The sequence below is a fragment of the Saccharomyces kudriavzevii genome (genome assembly GCF_947243775.1).
Source record: "Saccharomyces kudriavzevii IFO 1802 strain IFO1802 genome assembly, chromosome: 7".
Classification (NCBI taxonomy): domain Eukaryota; kingdom Fungi; phylum Ascomycota; class Saccharomycetes; order Saccharomycetales; family Saccharomycetaceae; genus Saccharomyces; species Saccharomyces kudriavzevii.
Genome location: NC_079278.1, coordinates 893,226 through 912,905, shown reverse-complemented (window position 1 = coordinate 912,905; position 19,680 = coordinate 893,226). Strand labels below are relative to the sequence as shown.

The 19,680-nt window shown below is 40.5% G+C and overlaps 9 protein-coding genes across 9 annotated transcripts; 6 read left to right on the top strand and 3 right to left on the bottom strand.

The window, feature by feature from the left end:
- Positions 1 to 63: 63 nt before the first annotated feature.
- ELP2 (Elongator subunit ELP2) lies at positions 64 to 2,430 on the top strand (the record flags this gene model as incomplete). Its single annotated transcript, XM_056228223.1, has 1 exon — positions 64 to 2,430. One exon carries the CDS (start codon positions 64 to 66, stop codon positions 2,428 to 2,430), a length of 2,367 nt encoding a protein of 788 aa, XP_056087966.1.
- Positions 2,431 to 2,524: 94 nt separating this feature from the next.
- On the bottom strand, positions 2,525 to 4,804 carry PMT6 (dolichyl-phosphate-mannose-protein mannosyltransferase PMT6; the record flags this gene model as incomplete). Its single annotated transcript, XM_056228222.1, has 1 exon — positions 2,525 to 4,804. The coding sequence occupies one exon, from the start codon at positions 4,802 to 4,804 to the stop codon at positions 2,525 to 2,527; it is 2,280 nt and encodes a 759-aa protein (XP_056087965.1).
- Positions 4,805 to 5,092: 288 nt separating this feature from the next.
- YPP1 (Ypp1p) lies at positions 5,093 to 7,552 on the bottom strand (the record flags this gene model as incomplete). The annotated part of the gene is made up of 1 exon (XM_056228221.1): positions 5,093 to 7,552. The coding sequence occupies one exon, from the start codon at positions 7,550 to 7,552 to the stop codon at positions 5,093 to 5,095; it is 2,460 nt and encodes an 819-aa protein (XP_056087964.1).
- A 548-nt stretch (positions 7,553 to 8,100) lies between these two features.
- Positions 8,101 to 9,705, top strand: SNG1 (Sng1p; the record flags this gene model as incomplete). The annotated part of the gene is made up of 1 exon (XM_056228220.1): positions 8,101 to 9,705. One exon carries the CDS (start codon positions 8,101 to 8,103, stop codon positions 9,703 to 9,705), a length of 1,605 nt encoding a protein of 534 aa, XP_056087963.1.
- A 379-nt stretch (positions 9,706 to 10,084) lies between these two features.
- FYV8 (Fyv8p) lies at positions 10,085 to 12,544 on the top strand (the record flags this gene model as incomplete). The annotated part of the gene is made up of 1 exon (XM_056228219.1): positions 10,085 to 12,544. The coding sequence occupies one exon, from the start codon at positions 10,085 to 10,087 to the stop codon at positions 12,542 to 12,544; it is 2,460 nt and encodes an 819-aa protein (XP_056087962.1).
- A 113-nt stretch (positions 12,545 to 12,657) lies between these two features.
- Positions 12,658 to 13,398, bottom strand: SKI6 (exosome non-catalytic core subunit SKI6; the record flags this gene model as incomplete). The annotated part of the gene is made up of 1 exon (XM_056228218.1): positions 12,658 to 13,398. One exon carries the CDS (start codon positions 13,396 to 13,398, stop codon positions 12,658 to 12,660), a length of 741 nt encoding a protein of 246 aa, XP_056087961.1.
- Positions 13,399 to 14,473: 1,075 nt separating this feature from the next.
- XKS1 (xylulokinase) lies at positions 14,474 to 16,228 on the top strand (the record flags this gene model as incomplete). Its single annotated transcript, XM_056228217.1, has 1 exon — positions 14,474 to 16,228. One exon carries the CDS (start codon positions 14,474 to 14,476, stop codon positions 16,226 to 16,228), a length of 1,755 nt encoding a protein of 584 aa, XP_056087960.1.
- Positions 16,229 to 16,565: 337 nt separating this feature from the next.
- Positions 16,566 to 17,801, top strand: PDX1 (Pdx1p; the record flags this gene model as incomplete). Its single annotated transcript, XM_056228216.1, has 1 exon — positions 16,566 to 17,801. One exon carries the CDS (start codon positions 16,566 to 16,568, stop codon positions 17,799 to 17,801), a length of 1,236 nt encoding a protein of 411 aa, XP_056087959.1.
- A 690-nt stretch (positions 17,802 to 18,491) lies between these two features.
- TDH3 (glyceraldehyde-3-phosphate dehydrogenase (phosphorylating) TDH3) lies at positions 18,492 to 19,490 on the top strand (the record flags this gene model as incomplete). The annotated part of the gene is made up of 1 exon (XM_056228214.1): positions 18,492 to 19,490. One exon carries the CDS (start codon positions 18,492 to 18,494, stop codon positions 19,488 to 19,490), a length of 999 nt encoding a protein of 332 aa, XP_056087958.1.
- Between the last annotated feature and the right edge of the window lie 190 nt (positions 19,491 to 19,680).

Below are 19,680 nucleotides of genomic sequence, written 5' to 3'. Positions count from 1 at the left end.
TAAAGTTATATTTATATATCTTCTAGTCCTCACGAAACCTTCTTACGCTGACGTGTTACAACCATGGCAGAAACTATTGTTCCCGAGGCCATTTTTATAGGCGCTAACAAGCAAACCCAAGTTAGTGACCTACACAAGGCTAAGAAAATCGTCGCATTTGGCGCAGGTAAAACCATTGCATTATGGAATCCCATCGAACCGAACAATCAGGGTGTTTACGCCACTTTGAAAGGCCATGAAGCTGAAGTCACTTGTGTGAGGTTCATTCCAGAGTCACAATTTATGGTATCTGCATCTGAAGATCATCACGTCAAGATCTGGAAATTTACTGATTACTCGCATTTACAATGTGTACAAACCATTGAACATTATTCCAAGACAATTGTAGCATTAACCGCTTTACCGAACCTCATATCAGTCGGTTGTGCTGATGGTACAATCACCCTATGGAGACAGGACACTCAAAATGATCAGTTTAGTCTCGCTCACAAATTTACGATAAAAAGGGGATTTTTTTACCCATTGTGCCTATCGTTGTCTAAAGTCCAAGAGAACAAGTATTTACTTGCCATTGGTGGTACCAATACGCATGTTTTTATTGCGTCTTTCGTCCTCGATAATGCCGGCATTGAAAACTGTCAAATCGTTGCAGAATTAGAAGGACATGAAGACTGGGTTAAGTCATTGGCGTTTCGCCATCAAGAGACTCCAGGTGATTATTTACTATGCTCTGGGTCCCAAGATCGTTATATCAGATTGTGGAGAATCAGAGCTAATGATTTGATTGACGATTCTGAAGAGGATTCAAAAAAATTAACCCTGTTGAGTAATAAACAATATAAATTTAATATTGATGATGAGTTGAGAGTGGGCATAAACTTTGAAGCTCTAATTATGGGCCATGATGACTGGATTTCATCTCTTCAGTGGCACGAATCCCGTTTACAACTCCTAGCTGCCACTGCTGATACTTCATTGATGGTATGGGAACCTGATGAGACCTCGGGTATTTGGGTATGTGGTCTGCGATTAGGTGAAATATCTTCGAAAGGTGCCTCGACTGCTACTGGTTCCTCTGGTGGTTTTTGGTCCTGTTTATGGTTTACCCATGAGGGAATGGACTTCTTTTTGACTAATGGTAAGACTGGATCTTGGAGAATGTGGGGTACAAAGGATAATATCATATGCGACCAGAGATTAGGCATATCAGGTGCCACAAAGGATGTTACAGACGTTGCTTGGTCCCCTACTGGTGAGTACCTATTGGCCACTTCTCTGGACCAAACTACAAGACTTTTTGCTCCATGGGTTTACGACGTCAGCGGGAAGAAAAGGGAAATTGCAACCTGGCATGAATTTTCTAGACCACAAATACATGGTTATGATATGGTTTGTGTTGAACCAATTACGGATACCAGATTTGTTAGTGGTGGTGATGAGAAAATTTTAAGATCTTTTGATTTACCTAAAGGCGTGGCTGGAATATTACAGAAGTTTGTTGGTCTCCAATTTGGTAAAGAAGATGAATTGCCTGAATCAGCCACTGTTCCTGTTTTAGGTCTGTCTAATAAAGCCGGAGAAGATGACTCTTATGAAGATGACGATGACGATGAAGACGACAGTAATAATACTCCCGACGTCATTGATCCCTTATCCTTACTAGAGTGCCCACCAATGGAAGACCAATTACAGAGACACTTGTTGTGGCCAGAAGTTGAAAAACTTTACGGACACGGTTTTGAAATAACGTGCCTTGATATTTCTCCTGATCAGAAATTAATTGCCTCTGCTTGTAGATCAAATAATGTTCAGAATGCAGTTATCAGAATATTTAGCGCGGAAAATTGGTTGGAAATAAAGCCTTCCTTACCGTTCCACAGTTTGACGATAACAAGATTGAAATTCTCCAAGGATGGGAAATTTTTGCTGAGTGTCTGTAGAGACAGAAAATGGGCACTTTGGGAAAGAAACATGGAAGACGACACTTTTGAACTGAGATACAAGAATGAAAAACCGCATACAAGGATTGTGTGGGATGCAGATTGGGCGCCCTCGCAGTTTGGTAATGTATTTGTGACTGCATCCAGAGACAAGACCGTCAAGGTCTGGAGGCACCAAAAGGAACCAACTGATGATTACGTTATGGAAACATCAATTAGGCACAGTAAAGCTGTCACTGCTGTCTCTGTACACGATACCATGGTGGGAGATAAAATCTTAATATCCGTGGGTCTTGAAAATGGTGACATTTATATATATAGTTATACTTCTGGCAACTTCGATTTAATAGCACAGTTAAAAGATGATATAACGCCAGCTGACAAAGTCACGAGATTAAGATGGTCACATTCAAGGAGGAATGGTAAATTCTATTTAGGTGTAGGAAGTAGCGATTTGTCTACTCGTATATACTCTTTGGCTTACGAATAGGCTATATTTATATCATTTCTTAATAAGGTACTGTATTGGTGGCATTAATATTTACAACTATTCCTATTTTTATACAAACTATTGATTTTCCTTACTAGGCTGCCATATCCCAAGTGGATAACCATTCCAAAGGTAAATATTCCGCTTTGTCACCATTCATCCCCTGACATATTGGAGCAAACAGATTGTATACGTATATGCAACTGCCAAACAGTGACAAATAGGCAGGATATTTTATAATCCAATGGACCCTACCCAAAGCGAAATCGACTACAAAACCAAACACAAGTATCGCAAAATATAAAGCTGGAACGTAATGATGCACATACGTTACTCTTCCCATCATTACAAATGGCAAGTAATGTGACATCCAGGAGATAAAAGGGAATACACCCTGAATGGCCACTCGCCAGATTTGATCTTCTGAAAGGTGAAGCTTTTGTCTTCTCCAACGATACAACAGAGAAAGAATGATAAATGGGAATATGATCAAAGACGCAGTGGAAGCCCATGTATTGAATGGAGATCCCATTAGATAATATCTAGTGGTATATCCTGCCCATGAACACATCCTTAGTCCTTTATGCAACGTTGGCCATTCCCATGCATTTGATGATAAGCTATCGTATTTATCTTCATCAGGGACTAATGCACTATTAGAAGAGGCCATAGCAAAGTTAGTTAGAATGAAATCAGTCCAAAAATTAGATTTTGGTGGAATATAATCATCTGCGGTTTCTAGATTACTGTTCCAGTGATCCTCCACATTCCACCAGGTCGATTTATCCCTATGGCTCCATGAGTCTTTACAGACAATTTCAGCCTGCTTGAATCCCCAAGCTGGATACGTTAGCCCTGTGGAAGCTAAGTAACAACCTAAAACCTTGTGCCTCAGCCTGAAGAAAGTAGAAACTGGGTGTAAGATATCTGGATCTTCATTTGCGTAAACAGGATTCGGTGAATTCACTTGCTTTACGATCTCTACTATCCAATCATCCTTTTCGTCTCCAACACTTTGCGATCCGTAGCCTGAAACTTCAAAGTTTCCTCTCGAGACGTGAGAAGGTACATCGTGAGAATGGAGACTCGATTCTGTATTCTTATGGCGGAGACGAACTTCCACACCATCCGTTATGGGAATTATCCTATCACTCAAGTTTCCGTTCTGGTGCAGTTGCAATCCAGAGGATCTTGAAAATTCAAACTTCCAAATGTTATTAGAATCGGCAAATCCATATCCTGTGACTTGGCGTTGCCCAGAGCCGTCTGGATATAATTGGACATGGGAATGCAGCAGATTCGGGCTTAAACCATGGGATCGTATTGTCAATTCTGATCCATATACCACGTCACGGGGACTAGCTTCGATTTGAGTCCCCTCCAAGTTAACCTGAAATAACGTGTTGGTAGTAGAATCGCCAGTACCTGACTTGTACAGTAAGACGAAATGAATTTTAAAGCAATAGAGATAGATTAGAAATGGAATAACTATCAGGTTAATGATTCTGATAAGCCAATGCTTATAGTATTTTAATCTGTGCAATCCATTATCGCAATATAGCTTAAAAAGTTCTAGACATGTGTAGAGACCAACTATAACCGTGATGAAAAGACCAACCCATTTCACAGAACAAACACAACCTATTGATAACCCCGTCAATAACATCCATACTGACCATTTTCTTGTCATTTGCTGCTTCCTCAAAGCATATAGCTTCACCATGCAAGCAAACGTTGTCAGCGTGAAAAAAAGTAGCATAGAATCCAGCAGTATAAATTTTGACAGAACTATGTATGAATGTTCCAAAGTTACCATCGTTGCAATCAAATAAACTGTAAGATAATTGAATTCCATCCATTTTGCCGTAAAGAAAGCCACTGGCGTACACAGAGCGCCAAACATTGCATTAAATTGTCTCATTATTTTGAAGTTTACGTCTTCAGGATATGCACCATTTGAGGAGAAGTCAAATTGCCCATCGAATCCTGCTATCCATTCACTTAATGCAATAAGCATTTTACCCAACGGCGGATGTACATCATGGTAATATTCGTGTTTGATATAGTATGACCCAAATTTTCCAAAATGAGCCTCATCCCAGACGACATTATTGTTCTGATCTATACGTTTCAATCTCAGATAAAATGAAAGTATGGTTAATAGAATTGGTCCTATCACATCCCTCAAAACCGTCAACGTGGTATTCTGTTGGGCTCTTTTTGCCGTATGATTTTTCCCTGGATCGTCGAGGAAATTTAATTGTACATCTTGAATGCAGCCATTGCCCGCATCTGATTGACTTACGTGACGTTTACATAAACTTTCATCGTCAGCATTAATTGACAAAAACCCCGTTACCTTGGCTTCGCTCATTGATTGACGGTAAGAAACCAGCGTGATAGAACTATTGTTTACCAAATTGAGCCACTAGATCGGCTATTTGGGAAATCCCTATATCGCAAAATGTGTCTACTGCCAGTGTCTTTCCTAAAATTACTGGAGTTATTACGTTCGGTGCTACGGGTAACATAAAAATGAAACGGTTCGTGGGGCAATAATAGGGTGGAAAAGAAAGATGAATCATTAATTTCTATGCTTTTATGATTATCTGTCCACTTTATGTATATATATATATATATTTATACTTTATGAGGGGGATTATTAGTAGTTACAATATCTTAGGGACCGTATAGGGTTCAATTCTTGATATTTGACGCACTTTAATAGGGAACTTTTATATTCATCATCTTGATACTTTTCGTAAATTAAGGACAAATACCACCATACATCTGGACAATGATAAGCTTCGACTGATTCCAGTATCGCACATTCTAACAGAAATTTCAATCTTGCATACGCAGCCGACCTATCTGTCTCATTCACAAATGTAAGCCGGGCGCTCTTGGTTGGTTTTTTATCGAGGCTCAGTGTGTAATAACTTTCGAGATTTCTTTCCTCTTTATCGAGTTCTTCGGGAAATATCAATGCAGCAAATCCAATCAAGGCATCCAAATTATTTTCATCGTAGTATAGCACAGTCTCAAATTCCTTTAGGGCAACATTTGGTTCATTTTTTATTATTGATAAATAACCATTGGCAATATTACAATTTAGATTCTTGAATTTACTTTCAACATGTATGGCTTCTTTGATGGCAGCTTTTGCGTCCGAATCATTGTCTTTTGTTCTCATGTACATATTTGCGGCAAAGATCCAAATCATTTGTAGGAGATATTCTTTAGTTTGAGAATACTTAGGACCCATGCTGTTTAACTCAGGTTGTGAATCTGGGAACAATGTTGTGTATAGCTCAAAGACTTCCGGAAGCGTCTCCAATGCTTCCAAAGTGCCGAAAATTTCCTCAATAATAGCCACCTGAGTTAATTTCAGATGAATGAATTGCCATCTATCGTTTATGAGTAAAGTATTATTTTGAAAACTCTCGCTCATGGCTTCTAGAACGGAGCAAACAATTTTGTACGATATTTCCTTGTCCTCTTGAACAGATCTACAAAGAGCCAATAAGTGCCAGGCTTTGTAGTAGTTTGGATTTCTGCTTAAGATTAGTGATTCTAGGGTTTTGATTGCAGCTTCGATATGCCTTTGTTGTGCAAGAGTGTAAGAAAACTTGAACTGTAACTCGCGCAGCGTCTCCTCTTCCTCTCCCTGTGCATTCTCTTTGTCAGTAGCAATTTCTTTCTCCTTTGTTGACAACATCATTGCATTACATAAATATGAAGTCAAATCGTTAGATATAAGAAAATCCAGTTGGAACTTTCTAATCTCGTACAAAGTCGACCATGCATTGACCAGAATTTCCGAAATATTTTCTGGATATACGCATCTGGTGCTATTTTCTAACCAATCTAAGGATTCCGTCTGACTCATCAATGGCAAATTATACTCTTTATAAAAGGAATTCAAGGAAGCCGCAAATGTAGAAACAGTGTTATCGTAATCGAAAAGATTTTCGATGGAATCCACTTTGGAGGAATCTTGCAAAATGAAGGCATAGGCGTCTATGAGAGAAATGATGTCGCGATGGGATTTGTCGTTCAACTGGTAGTACTTGTCGTTGTATTTCACAAAGTTAGCAAAATTTAGTATAGATTCTCTTTTGAAAGAATTTTTGTGTATTTCATCATTGCTGTTGTTTCTGCTTAGATTTTGGAAAAGGATCATTGCTGTTTTCGAAATCTCTATACTTTGGAAAGTTTTCTCCATAGAAGAGACTATGAAACTATACCAGCCGGGGTTCACTTTTGTATTTTTTATGTACGTGAATTTGAAATAATACTGTAAAAAAACGTTGAAATGCTCCAAGTTTTCGTTATTTGCCTCGCCTGCGGCGGGGAATTTCGTTCTTGATAAGATATTCTGACCCAACTTCAAGTAAAGATCGTCATTATCAAAATGTTTTTGAGAAGGCGTTTGGAATTCCTTCATAACGTAGAGGAAAAGAATGAAGGGGCTATCGGCGGTAGTTTTGAAATTATCCGCCAAGTCCTGAATTTGACTGAACCTGAGCTTTGCGACAATCATATTGATGTATTCGAAAAGAAGACCATTTGATTCCTGAGGAATTGTGTTTACGTGGGTTAGCAGTTCCTTGTAGAAGATATTTTGCATGATGTTCGTGTCTTGAGAAACTAGACCACGATAGTATAGGTTTTCCAGGATCAAATATTGGTCGTACTGTTTCATTGGCGTTGCATCTTGTGACGTGGTGTCATTGTGGATTTTCAAAGAATGCAGCAAATAGCGCTGCGATTCCTGGAATTGGCCCCTGTAGAAGAGAAGCATACCGAAGCAATTGAACAAAATCCTCTCAACCAGTCTTGCAATCTCAGGATAGTCATTCAATTCCTCCATCATACTTAGGTTTTCCTCTAATCGTTTGCTGTCCTTCAACAACACATCGCAAACGGCCTTTGCAAGCTTTCTCGAGCCAATAACATGGTAATGGAGTCTGAATTGCAGGTTCAGTACAGAATCCAAACTATCGAACCCTGAATGGATTATGCTAGCGCCTAAGAGTCGGGCTTTCAGCGCTTGGTGAACCACATTTACTATCTTCGGTGGAAAAGTAGAGGCACTTTGTGCGGCTCTAGCATTAGGCATCACGCAAATCCGTATCGAAGTTCTTTACCAGATGGCGTGTCAAACGATCAGCCTACCTCTTCCGTTCTGTCATGATTCTATATATTTATTCTCCCATCCACATCACCTTTTTGTCATCCTTTTCACCGTTATGCAGGTAAATCTCGAAGAGGTGAAAAAATCCAGAAGAAAAAGAAATGTTGAGAAAAAAGTATGTTACCCCTTCACCTCTCCTATTTCCGCGTATATACGTGGGGTTTTTTTTGCATTTTCGTAATCCACTGCTTACAGCCGGCCGTAGTATAATCCGAGACCAAGATAAAAAAGGGCGTGCGCCATGAATTGGTTTGATTGATGGATTACATATTACATAATGGCACAGAGATTTAGCCAAAGAACGGATTTCATAGTACGATATTTATATCTTAGTGCTGCTAAGGGACGCACCTGTATACGAATAGTCTTTATTCATATATATCCAGCCTCATATTTCGTTTCTTGTTACCATTATTTCTTTATATATCCTTTAAATCTGGGCTCAGTTGTAGGCGTAAATAGCTGTACAATAAATGAGTACGATAAGAGTTGCTGACGGTGAAGAGTCACCATACATTGAGGATCCTACTTTCGAAGCTGCCGCTGCGTTTATGGGTGGCAGGGATATCGTTGAGCAGCGTTTTGCTGAGGGCTCTTTTCGTTCGTCTGAATTAGCGGAATCATTGGAGGACTTTCGCCCTCCTGATGAGAAATCCTCATCGTCATTCAAAGGGGACGGAGGGTCTAACGATGGTGGTGCTTTGAAAAGGATACAAACTGGTCTCTTTTCTCCGAGGTTGCGAAAACAGAGGAAGAAAATATTGTTAACTTTTGTGACTAATAACTTTTTCATTGCCTGTATTTGTATCTCAATTATATCGATCTATTGGGGGGCCTGTTACGATACAAAACGCTACTTTCACAAAGTCAATAATGTTGTTGTGTTGCAGGACGTGCCATCTAACAGTTCTGTACAGTCTATCTCTGCCATCATACCCTCCCTGCTAGCTTCTATACCTGGAACATGGCATATATATAATGCGTCATCATTTAATGGGAAATTTGGCTCGAGGAATTCCGACGAGATTGACGAAAAAGTGGTGGATTTGATATATGGCGAGAAATATTGGTTGGCATTGAATGTTAAACCAAATGCCACAGACTCCTTGTACAATTCTCTGACTAGCCGTGATGCGAACTCTCAGTTCAACTCGTCAGATTTTTTTGAGTCTTTGTTTGAAAGTGGTCGTGATCCATCAAGTGTGAAATCAACCATTCTACCCCTAATGCAGCAACTGGAGACCAGGTTTCAAAAATACTATGTCAGGGAATATCTTCCCTCATTGATGAGCAACGTTACTTCCAATGACAACGATGCTAGTGTGAACCCAGAGAATTGGGCGAGTGCAGGCCAATTATTGTTTTCTTACAATGATCATCGTCCCTTCACAGATCGTATCCTAATGGCCCCTTTACAGGTTGGTTTAATTTATTGTATTATATTAACAGTGTTACAACTGGCGCTATACGGTAAATTGCATGGAGAAATTGCCAAAGTACTGAGGCCAAAGCATATTTTGATCTATAGATTATTAATTTCCTGGGCAACTTTTTTTTTCCTTTCGCTTGGATTCTGCACTGTGTCAGCAATCTTTAGAATTGATTTCACCCCTGCCTTTGGTAAGGGAGGGTTTGTGGTATACTGGATGTCTACATGGTTAGTAATGTTGGCTGTTGGTGGCGCCAATGAAAACGTACTGAGCTTAATCATAGCTTATTGTCCTCCATATTTGAGTATTTGGCTGATTACATGGATTATTTTGAATATATCTTCCTCGTTTTATCCAATGGCTTTGAACAACAATTTTTATAGGTACGGTTACATGATGCCAATTCACAATGCTGTTGATATCTACAAAGTGATTTTTTTGAACTTGACAAAGAGGAAAATGGGAAGAAATTACGGTATTCTTGTGGCATGGGTTGTCCTCAATACATCCTTGATGCCATTTTGTATGAAGATTGCAGGCAAAAAAATGCAAAAGAATGCCATGCAAGCAGGGGAAGCTGCTGCCGCTGCCTATCGTGCTAGCCACCCCGCGGATACTGGCACTAGTAACAAAACTTCTGAAAATTGAAGGAATATAACAATAGCTCATTCCATCTAGATAAATAAATAACACACGACTACTAATTATTCATGTTCCTACCATCATGGGATAAATAACTTGGCGCATTGCAATTTGGAGATAAATAGGAATTTCTTAGAACGACTCATGTGGCGACGATAATACTTACATGTTAAATGACACGATTCTTTCTATTTGCCGGGTAGCAAGTCAGGTCGGCTCATGCCGAGAATTCTTAAAGGCAATTAAGGAACCAGTCCTGTGTAAATGTCGCTGCCATATCTGGGTTAGCATAGATAAATACAAAGCCGCATTCGTTGAATTGCGGATAAGTCCTTAGTTTGATAAGTATCGTATTGTGTAGGCGACGAATAGATCATTTTCAATTATGAGTACTGAACAGGTTGGTAGAAAGAAGTCGTATAGGTGGGTTAGCGCATCACAAGCCAGTTATGACGGTGCTGGATGGGACAGTAGTGACGAATATAATTACTCCTCCGATGATAGCACGAAAGAGGCTGGAAATCATAAACAGAGGGTCTCAAAATTACCCAGTCTGCCCAAACTCAATTATACGGATGTTAGCCATAATGAGAGTGTTAATGAGGGAAAAGCCGGTGATGATAACGATATGAGCAAGGCCAGCATTGTCCATAGTGATAGAGAAGCAGGCGGGTTTTCGGATGAGGTACGTAGTTTGATTGGTTCAGGCGAGTCGGTAGTCTCACAGACGAAAAAGCGTAGTGACCCCTCTAAGCCGGATTATCTTTCATCAACAACATCTTTGAAAAGCCCAAATGAAAATAAGAAACCACCACATGCCAATAGAGCTGTAAATGAAGACCTAGATAATTTAATTGAGCAGATATCAAGGGAAATGACTCCAGAAATGAGGCAGACATCTGATTTTCAGCGTGATTCAGATAGTTGCGACGAAAGTGAAGAACCATCACATAAGCCAGCACCTATCTCGCCATCTCTTGTAGCAGAAAATTCACAAAGTCCCCACCGAAATTACGAAGACGTTGAAGCAAATCCTAATGAGAACAGCATATCTTTGAATCTGCCGACAGGAGATGAAAATGACAGTGAAAGTAAAAAGGTGGATGTCTTTGAGCAAGAAGAAGACGAGTTTAAAGTGTCCAAAACAGGATATCTTGCAAATATGCTGTCTTCGGAGCAAGAGGAACAATCAGAACAAGAAGATGGTCCTAAAATCGAGAATGCAGATATTTCAGAAGAAAAAGGAAATAGCGAAGAGGAAGAGAGTGTTGGGAGTAGAAACTCTACCGAATTTTATGATACATCTACTAAACAGCTCCAGATAGAGGAACCAAAAGAAACAGCGAGGGAAGCAAAACTTACTGACGATGGATATCGCAACTCTTTCTTCAACGACTATCAGCATTCGTCAGATTCTGAAAAGGATGCTAAAGAGGAAGACAACACTAATGATGTAGGCGGTGCTAGATCGCTACCGATTTTAGACGAGGATTCTGGTATAAACCAACAGTCGAAACAACCTGATACAATGGCTGACGATGCCCTTTCGTATACTGAATCTATAAACTATTCTGTGAATGATGATGCAAAGGAAGAAGAAAAAGAAGATGATAAATCTGCCGAGAATGACAATGAAGATGCAAATGATTACAAATTTTCCAATAGGGGAAGAGATTCTATGCTGCTTACGAGTGATGAGGAGGAGGAAGAAGTTGGTATGAATTCCGATTCGGATGAGGGTAGCTTAAAGGCTTCCAAGTCAGGTTACTTTTCCAAAATTATTGATAATGATGACGAGGATTCAAGCCATGGTGATAAGGAAAAAGTAACATTGGAACACAATCAAGCAAAAAATCACGAAAATAAAAAGTTGGAAAATAGTGATGTTGAGTCAGAAAACCATGAGGGGAGCGATGAGGAAAATAATGTACATGAAGACGAAGACTTGAGAGAAAATCCAGCAGAAGAATCAACTGATGTTGACTCTTGGAAACCGGATAGTGAAGCCTTGCGATCAGGGTTTGTACAGGATACGGCAAGTAAGAAAGCCCCACCCGGATACGTGATTGACTCCAATGGTAAGTTAGTAGATTTAACGCCTGCTAGTATGAAACCACGTGTGGTGTCCACGTACTCGGAAATGGAAAGTACATGGGATGCATTCCCTTCCAAAGGAGGAGATGATGATTTGGAGACTATTGGGGACACTAAAACCATATATGATAATAACACGATTTATAATGTTCCTGGTCTGATTGGTAATCAATCGAACTTACCACCTCTACCGACGAATGCACATGAACAATTGAATGCAGAGAGCGGGAACAACACGACAGATAATGGTAATATCAACAACAATGCCAATGGTCAAGCGGTACGCAATGCATCTGTGAAAAGCGATAACAGAGGAATATCACAAGGTGAAATTACCAGTGTTTATGAGCCCAGTTCCAAGGAAATGGCGAAATTGGGGCAACAGAATAATCTGCCCAAGTTAGATGTGAATAAATTATTGAACAGTAAAACATCGCACGCAGGTAAGATGGATCAACTGAGGAATTACAAGCGTGAATTAGATGAATACGATACGGGGATACAAACATGGATAAACTACACCTTAAAGTCATCCTCCAATAAGGACAAGGATTTCATAGCAGAGGAGTATAAGCAACACATGCATGTTAGAGAAGCATACGCGAATGCTGACGACTTGAGCAAGAAGCATACTGTTATAAATACGGTTGCTAGCGTCAACCAGAACGTTACACATTTAAGAAGGAAAGTTTTCCAGCATTCTATGAAGCCAAAAGATCTGTTTGCGTCAATAGGTAAGAAAAAATTGTAAGCATGTCTTTCCTTCTAGACCTATAGCACGAGGACATAAATGCATTAATTTTCAGTTTTATTTTCTTATATACTTTTATATGTATGGCGGCAGTTGATGACCTCTTTTTTTTCCTACCTAGCGGAGGCATTGGTGACTCTCTTCTGAGCATGTTTCCTTAGTTCTTCGTCCATCAAATCTCTTACCCTGTGAGCGCCCGCGATGCCGATGGCTAGGACGTTCTCTAATCTATCCAACGGGATTTTGTCTTCTATCAATAAAAGAGACAGTTTTTCTGATTTCCCCACAACACCTAATGTCACTGTACTCATGGCGTTTTCTTCTAACGAATTAGTATCTAATAACGGGGTGGTATCATACAGTCCGACGGAGATACCACTTATGTAATCGAACATCGATATACCTGCGTCTATCAAAGCGAGAGTGATACCATTGATTAGTGAGCCCATGATACCACCATCTTGCTCAAGGACATGGATCTCAATATCGATAACTGTTCTAGGGTAAATGTTCAGCATGACATTTTTCTCGAACATTCTTACTAGAGACGTTTGTATCTCAAGGACACGCCTCTCGTTCTTATGGCTGGATTTACTTCTTTCGAATTTGGAAAATTTCGTGATGTTTACGGACACATTCAATAAAGCCTTCGAGGTATCCATTTGAGATTTCAACCTTGGCTCCTTTGGACCTTTTACAAGTGTGATAATTTTGTTATTACCTTGTTCCAAATAGGACGAGCCGTCTGCAGCGTGCGAGTGAGTGTTGATGGAACTCTCGAATCGACGTAGTTCATTCCATCGACGTCCGTCTAGACGTAACCCTTCTGGTGAATATATTTCTAGTCTTGACATATGGCTGTTGTGTTGTGCTATATAGTACTATAGTCCTTGCAAAAAATTTTCGGTATATGGATCTTATGATTGATGGTAACTCTGCAAAAAAAAATCTGCTAAATCGTGATGGAGCCAGTTACTGGGTGGGGTTCTCTGTGTTACGCATGGCAGCGTCAAATTTTAACTTCTTTCTATTTTTCTCTTCCAACAAGCAATGCCTTAAAATTTTCCTGCTTGGATCAGTTACCCGGAGAACTCACGGTACCGCTATAATGATTCAGAAGATAATCATTTGCAACATGGAACTAACCTGAGCAAACATATTATATGCGTATAAACATATATATCGTTAGGCTAATTTGCATGACTCTTTAAGGCGAGCAAGGTTCGAGATTATTTATGTTTTTCTTTTGTTTGATTTATATCTCTTTTTTGTCCGTTAACACCAGATCTTCAGACTACTTACTCAATATATAAAACAAAACGTTAAGTAAACAGTCTTTCTATTTTCTCTTCTTTTGGGCAAATAACTTAGTTTTGCAGTGCCAACCCCCCTAAAATTTTCAAAATGTCTAGGATATAAAAAGGTAACAAGATGGAAACATGATCAGAAGACATAAAACGCCATGAATGCACTGGTATGCACCTCTATCTTCATTCGGTGCAATTCAGCCGTATCAAGGGAGCGAAGGGACATTTACCAGACATCCTTCGAAAAGCACAGTGAAAGGCCATAGAACGGATATTATTGTCTTTGGGGCTGCTTTTGAGCCTTCCGCTGGTCCGCTCAAAGATAGAAATAATGGGGCGGAATGACGTTGCAACGACATTTTAACGATAATACTCTTCTCCCTACCCCGTATGATTTATGTCTCACGGCTTCATCGTCCGCAGTTTGGTCTGGTCTAGGCCTTGTCTAAGTGGTGCAGGAAATAGCCGCCGAGGTGTGCGACTGTCACTTTCCTTCTCGGCCAGTCTCAGACGGGCCGAATAAGGGGGGTTTTTTCGAGACAAATAAGAGGACTGTAGACAGAAGATCCCAGAGCTGCTACTTTCGTGACCCAGAAACAGGCAAGACAAGACCTCCAAAAAAATGTCCCAGGACTCATACTACCTCGGGTTTGATCTCTCGACACAGCAGCTGAAATGCCTCGCAATTAACCAAGAACTGAAAATTGTCCATTCAGAGACCGTTGAATTCGAAAAAGACCTTCCCCACTACCGCACGAAAAAGGGTGTCTATATCCACGGCGATGTCATAGAGTGTCCCGTGGCCATGTGGTTAGAGGCTCTAGACCTGGTTCTCTCGAAGTATCGCAAAGCAGACTTCCCACTGGAGAAAGTTAAGGCCATCTCTGGGTCATGCCAGCAGCATGGATCTGTTTACTGGTCCTCTCAAGCTGAGGCCCTGCTGGACCAACTGAACGGGGAACCGGTAAACGATTTACTGCACTACGTTAGTCCGGAGGCATTTGCCAGACAAACAGCGCCCAATTGGCAAGACCACAGTACCGCCAAGCAATGTCAGGAGTTCGAACGGTGTGTTGACGGACCTGAAAAAATGGCTCAATTGACGGGATCCAGAGCTCATTTCAGATTCACTGGGCCTCAAATTCTTAAAATTGCCCAGTTAGAGCCGGAAGCGTACGAAAAAACAAAGATCATCTCACTAGTATCTAATTTTTTAACTTCTGTCTTAGTAGGTCATCTAGTCGGATTGGAGGAGGCTGACGCCTGTGGCATGAATCTGTATGACATTCGCGAGAGAAAATTCAGTGACGAGCTGCTACATTTGATTGACAATTACTCCAAGGGCAAATCGGTCAAACAGAAGCTAATGGGAACGCCCACGAAAAGTAGGATTGCAGGAACCATCTGCAAATATTTTATCAAAAGATATGGTTTCAACGCCAACTGTAAGGTTTCTCCCATGACCGGTGACAATTTAGCCACTATATGTTCATTGCCCCTGAGGAAGAACGACGTGCTGATTTCTCTGGGCACAAGCACTACTGTTCTTCTGGTCACCGACAAGTATCATCCCTCTCCAAACTATCATCTTTTCATTCATCCAACTCTACCAAACCATTATATGGGCATGATCTGTTATTGTAATGGTTCCCTGGCAAGAGAGAAAATAAGAGACCGATTAAACAGGGAGGGTGCCAATAATGCAGAAAATAGCAATGACTGGACGCTTTTCAATCAAGCTGTGTTAAAAGACTCGCAAGAAGATGATAACGAATTAGGTGTATACTTTCCCCTAGGAGAAATCGTTCCCAGCGTCGAAGCCACAGATAAGAGAGTGATCTACAATGCGAAAACAGGTCATATCGAAAAGGTAGTAGACAGGTTTGAAGATGAGTGGCACGATGCTAAAAATATTGTGGAGTCACAGGCTTTGAGTTGCAGGGTAAGAATATCTCCTTTGCTTTCGGATTCATACACCAGGTCGCAACAGAATCTCAACGAAGACACAATAGTCAAGTTCGACTATGACGAATCTCCCCTACGTGACTACCTAAATAAAAGGCCAGAAAGAACTTTTTTTGTGGGCGGAGCCTCCAAGAACAATGCCATAGTGCAGAAATTTGCCCAAGTCATCGGCGCTAAGAAGGGTAATTTTAGGTTAGATACGCCAAATTCATGTGCTCTTGGTGGTTGTTATAAGGCCATGTGGTCATTGCTGTACGATTCCAACGAGATCGCGGACCCATTTGACAAATTCCTGAATGAGAATTTCCCATGGCATGTAATGGAAAACATTTCCAATGTTAACAGTGAAAGTTGGGACCACTATAATTCAAAGATTGTCCCGTTAAGTGAATTGGAGAAGACGCTCATCTAAAGGAATATGTTTAATGGTTCACTATCGGGAAATATATTCATATACATGTATATATATATAGATATATGTCTATTGCGACAGATATGCCTATGACAATGCGTGTGTATATTTCGTATACTTGTAGCGGCCAGTTATTATTTTGTTCCCCGTTCGGAAATGACAAAAAGTAAAACGAAACATTGATCAGCGAAAAAAACACTTTGAGCAAGGGTGGGTGATGGACGACAGCAGAAACAGAATCGAACGAAATCCAATCACTACCTTCTAGAAAGAATTAAGCAAACTTCGAAAGAGGTTAGGTTATCGCTAAATCGTCTCGAGAAAAAGAATTAGAAAAATGCTAAGTGCAGTATCTAAAGTCACCACTTTGAGAGCATGTACAAGATATCTAACCAAATGCAACTACCATGCATCCACTAAACTGTTTGCAATAAAGACATTTTCCATGCCTGCAATGTCCCCCACTATGGAGAAAGGTGGAATTGTGTCTTGGAAGTATAAAGTTGGTGAACCATTCAACACGGGCGATGTGATATTGGAGGTAGAAACAGATAAATCTCAAATTGATGTGGAAGCCCTGGACGATGGTAAATTAGCCAAGATTCTGAAAGATGAAGGCGCTAAAGATGTCAATGTTGGTGAACCTATTGCCTATATTGCGGATGTTGATGACGATTTAGCCGCTGTAAAGCTACCTCAAGAGCAAAACACGGAAAAGCCAAAATCTTCCAGAAATGAAGCACCATCTCCAGAAAAAGATGAAGTAACAAAGCAACAGCATAAAGAACCTGCACTTACAGAGGCTAAGAGAACCAAGGGTGAGCAGGCAAACTCTGAACAGACCTTCCTACCATCTGTTTCATTACTATTGGCTGAAAACGGTATATCCAAACAAAAGGCGTTGAAGGAAATCATGCCATCCGGGTCGAATGGTAGGTTATTAAAAGGTGATGTGCTAGCATATCTAGGAAAAATACCACCAGATTCGGTTACCAAGATAACGGAATTCATCAAGAAAAACGAACACCTTGACTTATCGAACATCGAGCCAATACAACTCAAGCCTGAAGAAAGTGAGCAGGCTCAAAGAAAAATTACTAACAAAAAGGAGATCACACCAGTGCAATTTGAAGAACAATTGATGTTCCATGCTCCAGCCTCTGTTCCCTTTGAAAAATTGCGGGAATCATTAAACTCTTTCATGAAAGAGGCTTATCAGTTTACCCATGAAACACCACTAACAGACACAAATTCAAAATATTTTGACCCCATATTCGAGGATCTTGTTACCTTGAACCCAAGGGAGCCAAGATTTATATTCTCCTACGATTTGATACGAATCCCTAAGGCCAATAACATGCAAGATATCTATGAGCAAGAGGACATTTTTGACCTCCTAGCGAGCTCAGATGCGAGAGTTTCTCAAGGTAAATCTGTTAAAAAGGACTTGTTACCGGAAAAGAGCGAATTTTTACTAACCTTGAATGTTAGCGTCAACAACAAGAAGTTTAATGACGCGGAGGACAAAGCAGAAAGATTCATTGATTACGTAAAAGAGCTACAATCATTCTAAGAAGAAATCATGCTCTTTTCACCCACGTATATATCGTTATCGTCGCTACCTCCTTAAAAAAATACGTAAATACTCGAAATAGTGATTTTCCTAACCTTATTAAATCAATTCATCGGCCCTTTTAGCGGCTACCCGCGCCATCTAGATGATAGGGCGGGTGACACTATGGTAAATCCCATAATTAGGTGTCTGGGTGAGTGGTTCTGATGCCGGCATCCACTAAATATATTGGATCCCATTTTTTACGCGGGCTTCCAGAAAAAAAGAGAATCCCAGCACCAAAAGGTGGTTCTCTTCACCAACCATCAGATCATAGGTCCACAACCACACATAACAGGGGCACAAAAAGGCAAAAAACGGACATAACCTCAATGGAGTGATGCAAATTGACTGGAGCAAAAGCTGACACAAGGCATTGATTGACCTACGCATGTATCTGTATTCTTTTCTTACACCTTCTATTACCTTCTAACTCTTTGGGTTGGAAAAAACTGAAAAAAAAGGTTGGGACCTGGTTCCCCCAAGTTGTCCCCCTACTTGGTTATTAAATATATAAAGACAGCAAGTGTTGATTATAATCTTGTAAATCTATAGTTCTTAATCTATACTTCTATTTATATTTTAAATTAGTCTTTTTATTTCCAAGTCCCCAAGAACTTAGTTTCGAATAAACACACACAAATAAACACAATGGTTAGAGTTGCTATTAACGGTTTCGGTAGAATCGGTAGATTGGTCATGAGAATTGCTTTGCAAAGAAAGAACGTCGAAGTTGTTGCTTTGAACGATCCTTTCATCACCAACGACTACGCTGCTTACATGTTCAAGTACGACTCCACCCACGGTAGATACGCTGGTGAAGTTTCCCACGATGACAAGCACATCATTGTCGATGGTAACAAGATTGCTACTTTCCAAGAAAGAGACCCAGCTAACTTGCCATGGGGCTCTCTAAAGATTGACATCGCCATTGACTCCACTGGTGTTTTCAAGGAATTGGACACTGCTCAAAAGCACATTGATGCTGGTGCCAAGAAGGTTGTCATCACTGCTCCATCTTCCACCGCCCCAATGTTCGTCATGGGTGTTAACGAAGACAAATACACTTCTGACTTGAAGATTGTTTCCAACGCTTCTTGTACCACCAACTGTTTGGCTCCATTGGCCAAGGTTATCAACGATGCTTTCGGTATTGAAGAAGGTTTGATGACCACTGTCCACTCCATGACCGCCACTCAAAAGACTGTCGATGGTCCATCCCACAAGGACTGGAGAGGTGGTAGAACCGCTTCCGGTAACATCATCCCATCCTCTACTGGTGCTGCCAAGGCTGTCGGTAAGGTCTTGCCTGAATTGCAAGGTAAGTTGACCGGTATGGCTTTCAGAGTCCCAACCGTCGATGTCTCCGTTGTCGACTTGACTGTCAAGTTGAACAAGGAAACCACCTACGATGAAATCAAGAAGGTTGTCAAGGCTGCCGCTGATGGTAAGTTGAAGGGTGTCTTGGGTTACACTGAAGACGCTGTTGTCTCCTCTGACTTCTTGGGTGACTCTAACTCTTCCATCTTCGATGCTGCCGCTGGTATCCAATTGTCTCCAAAGTTCGTCAAGTTGGTCTCATGGTACGATAACGAATACGGTTACTCTACCAGAGTTGTCGACTTGGTTGAACACGTTGCCAAGGCTTAAGTGAGTTTATTTTAAATTTTACATTTCAAATAAATTTTCTTTTTTATAGCTTTATGACATAGTTTCAATTTATATACTGTTTTAATGACATTTTCGATTCATTGATAGTTTCGGTTTTTTTTTAAGTGAGGAAATCCCTGAGAGTTAGCGCTACCGTAGTGTAGTCCTTCGCTCAAATCACACGCTCTCA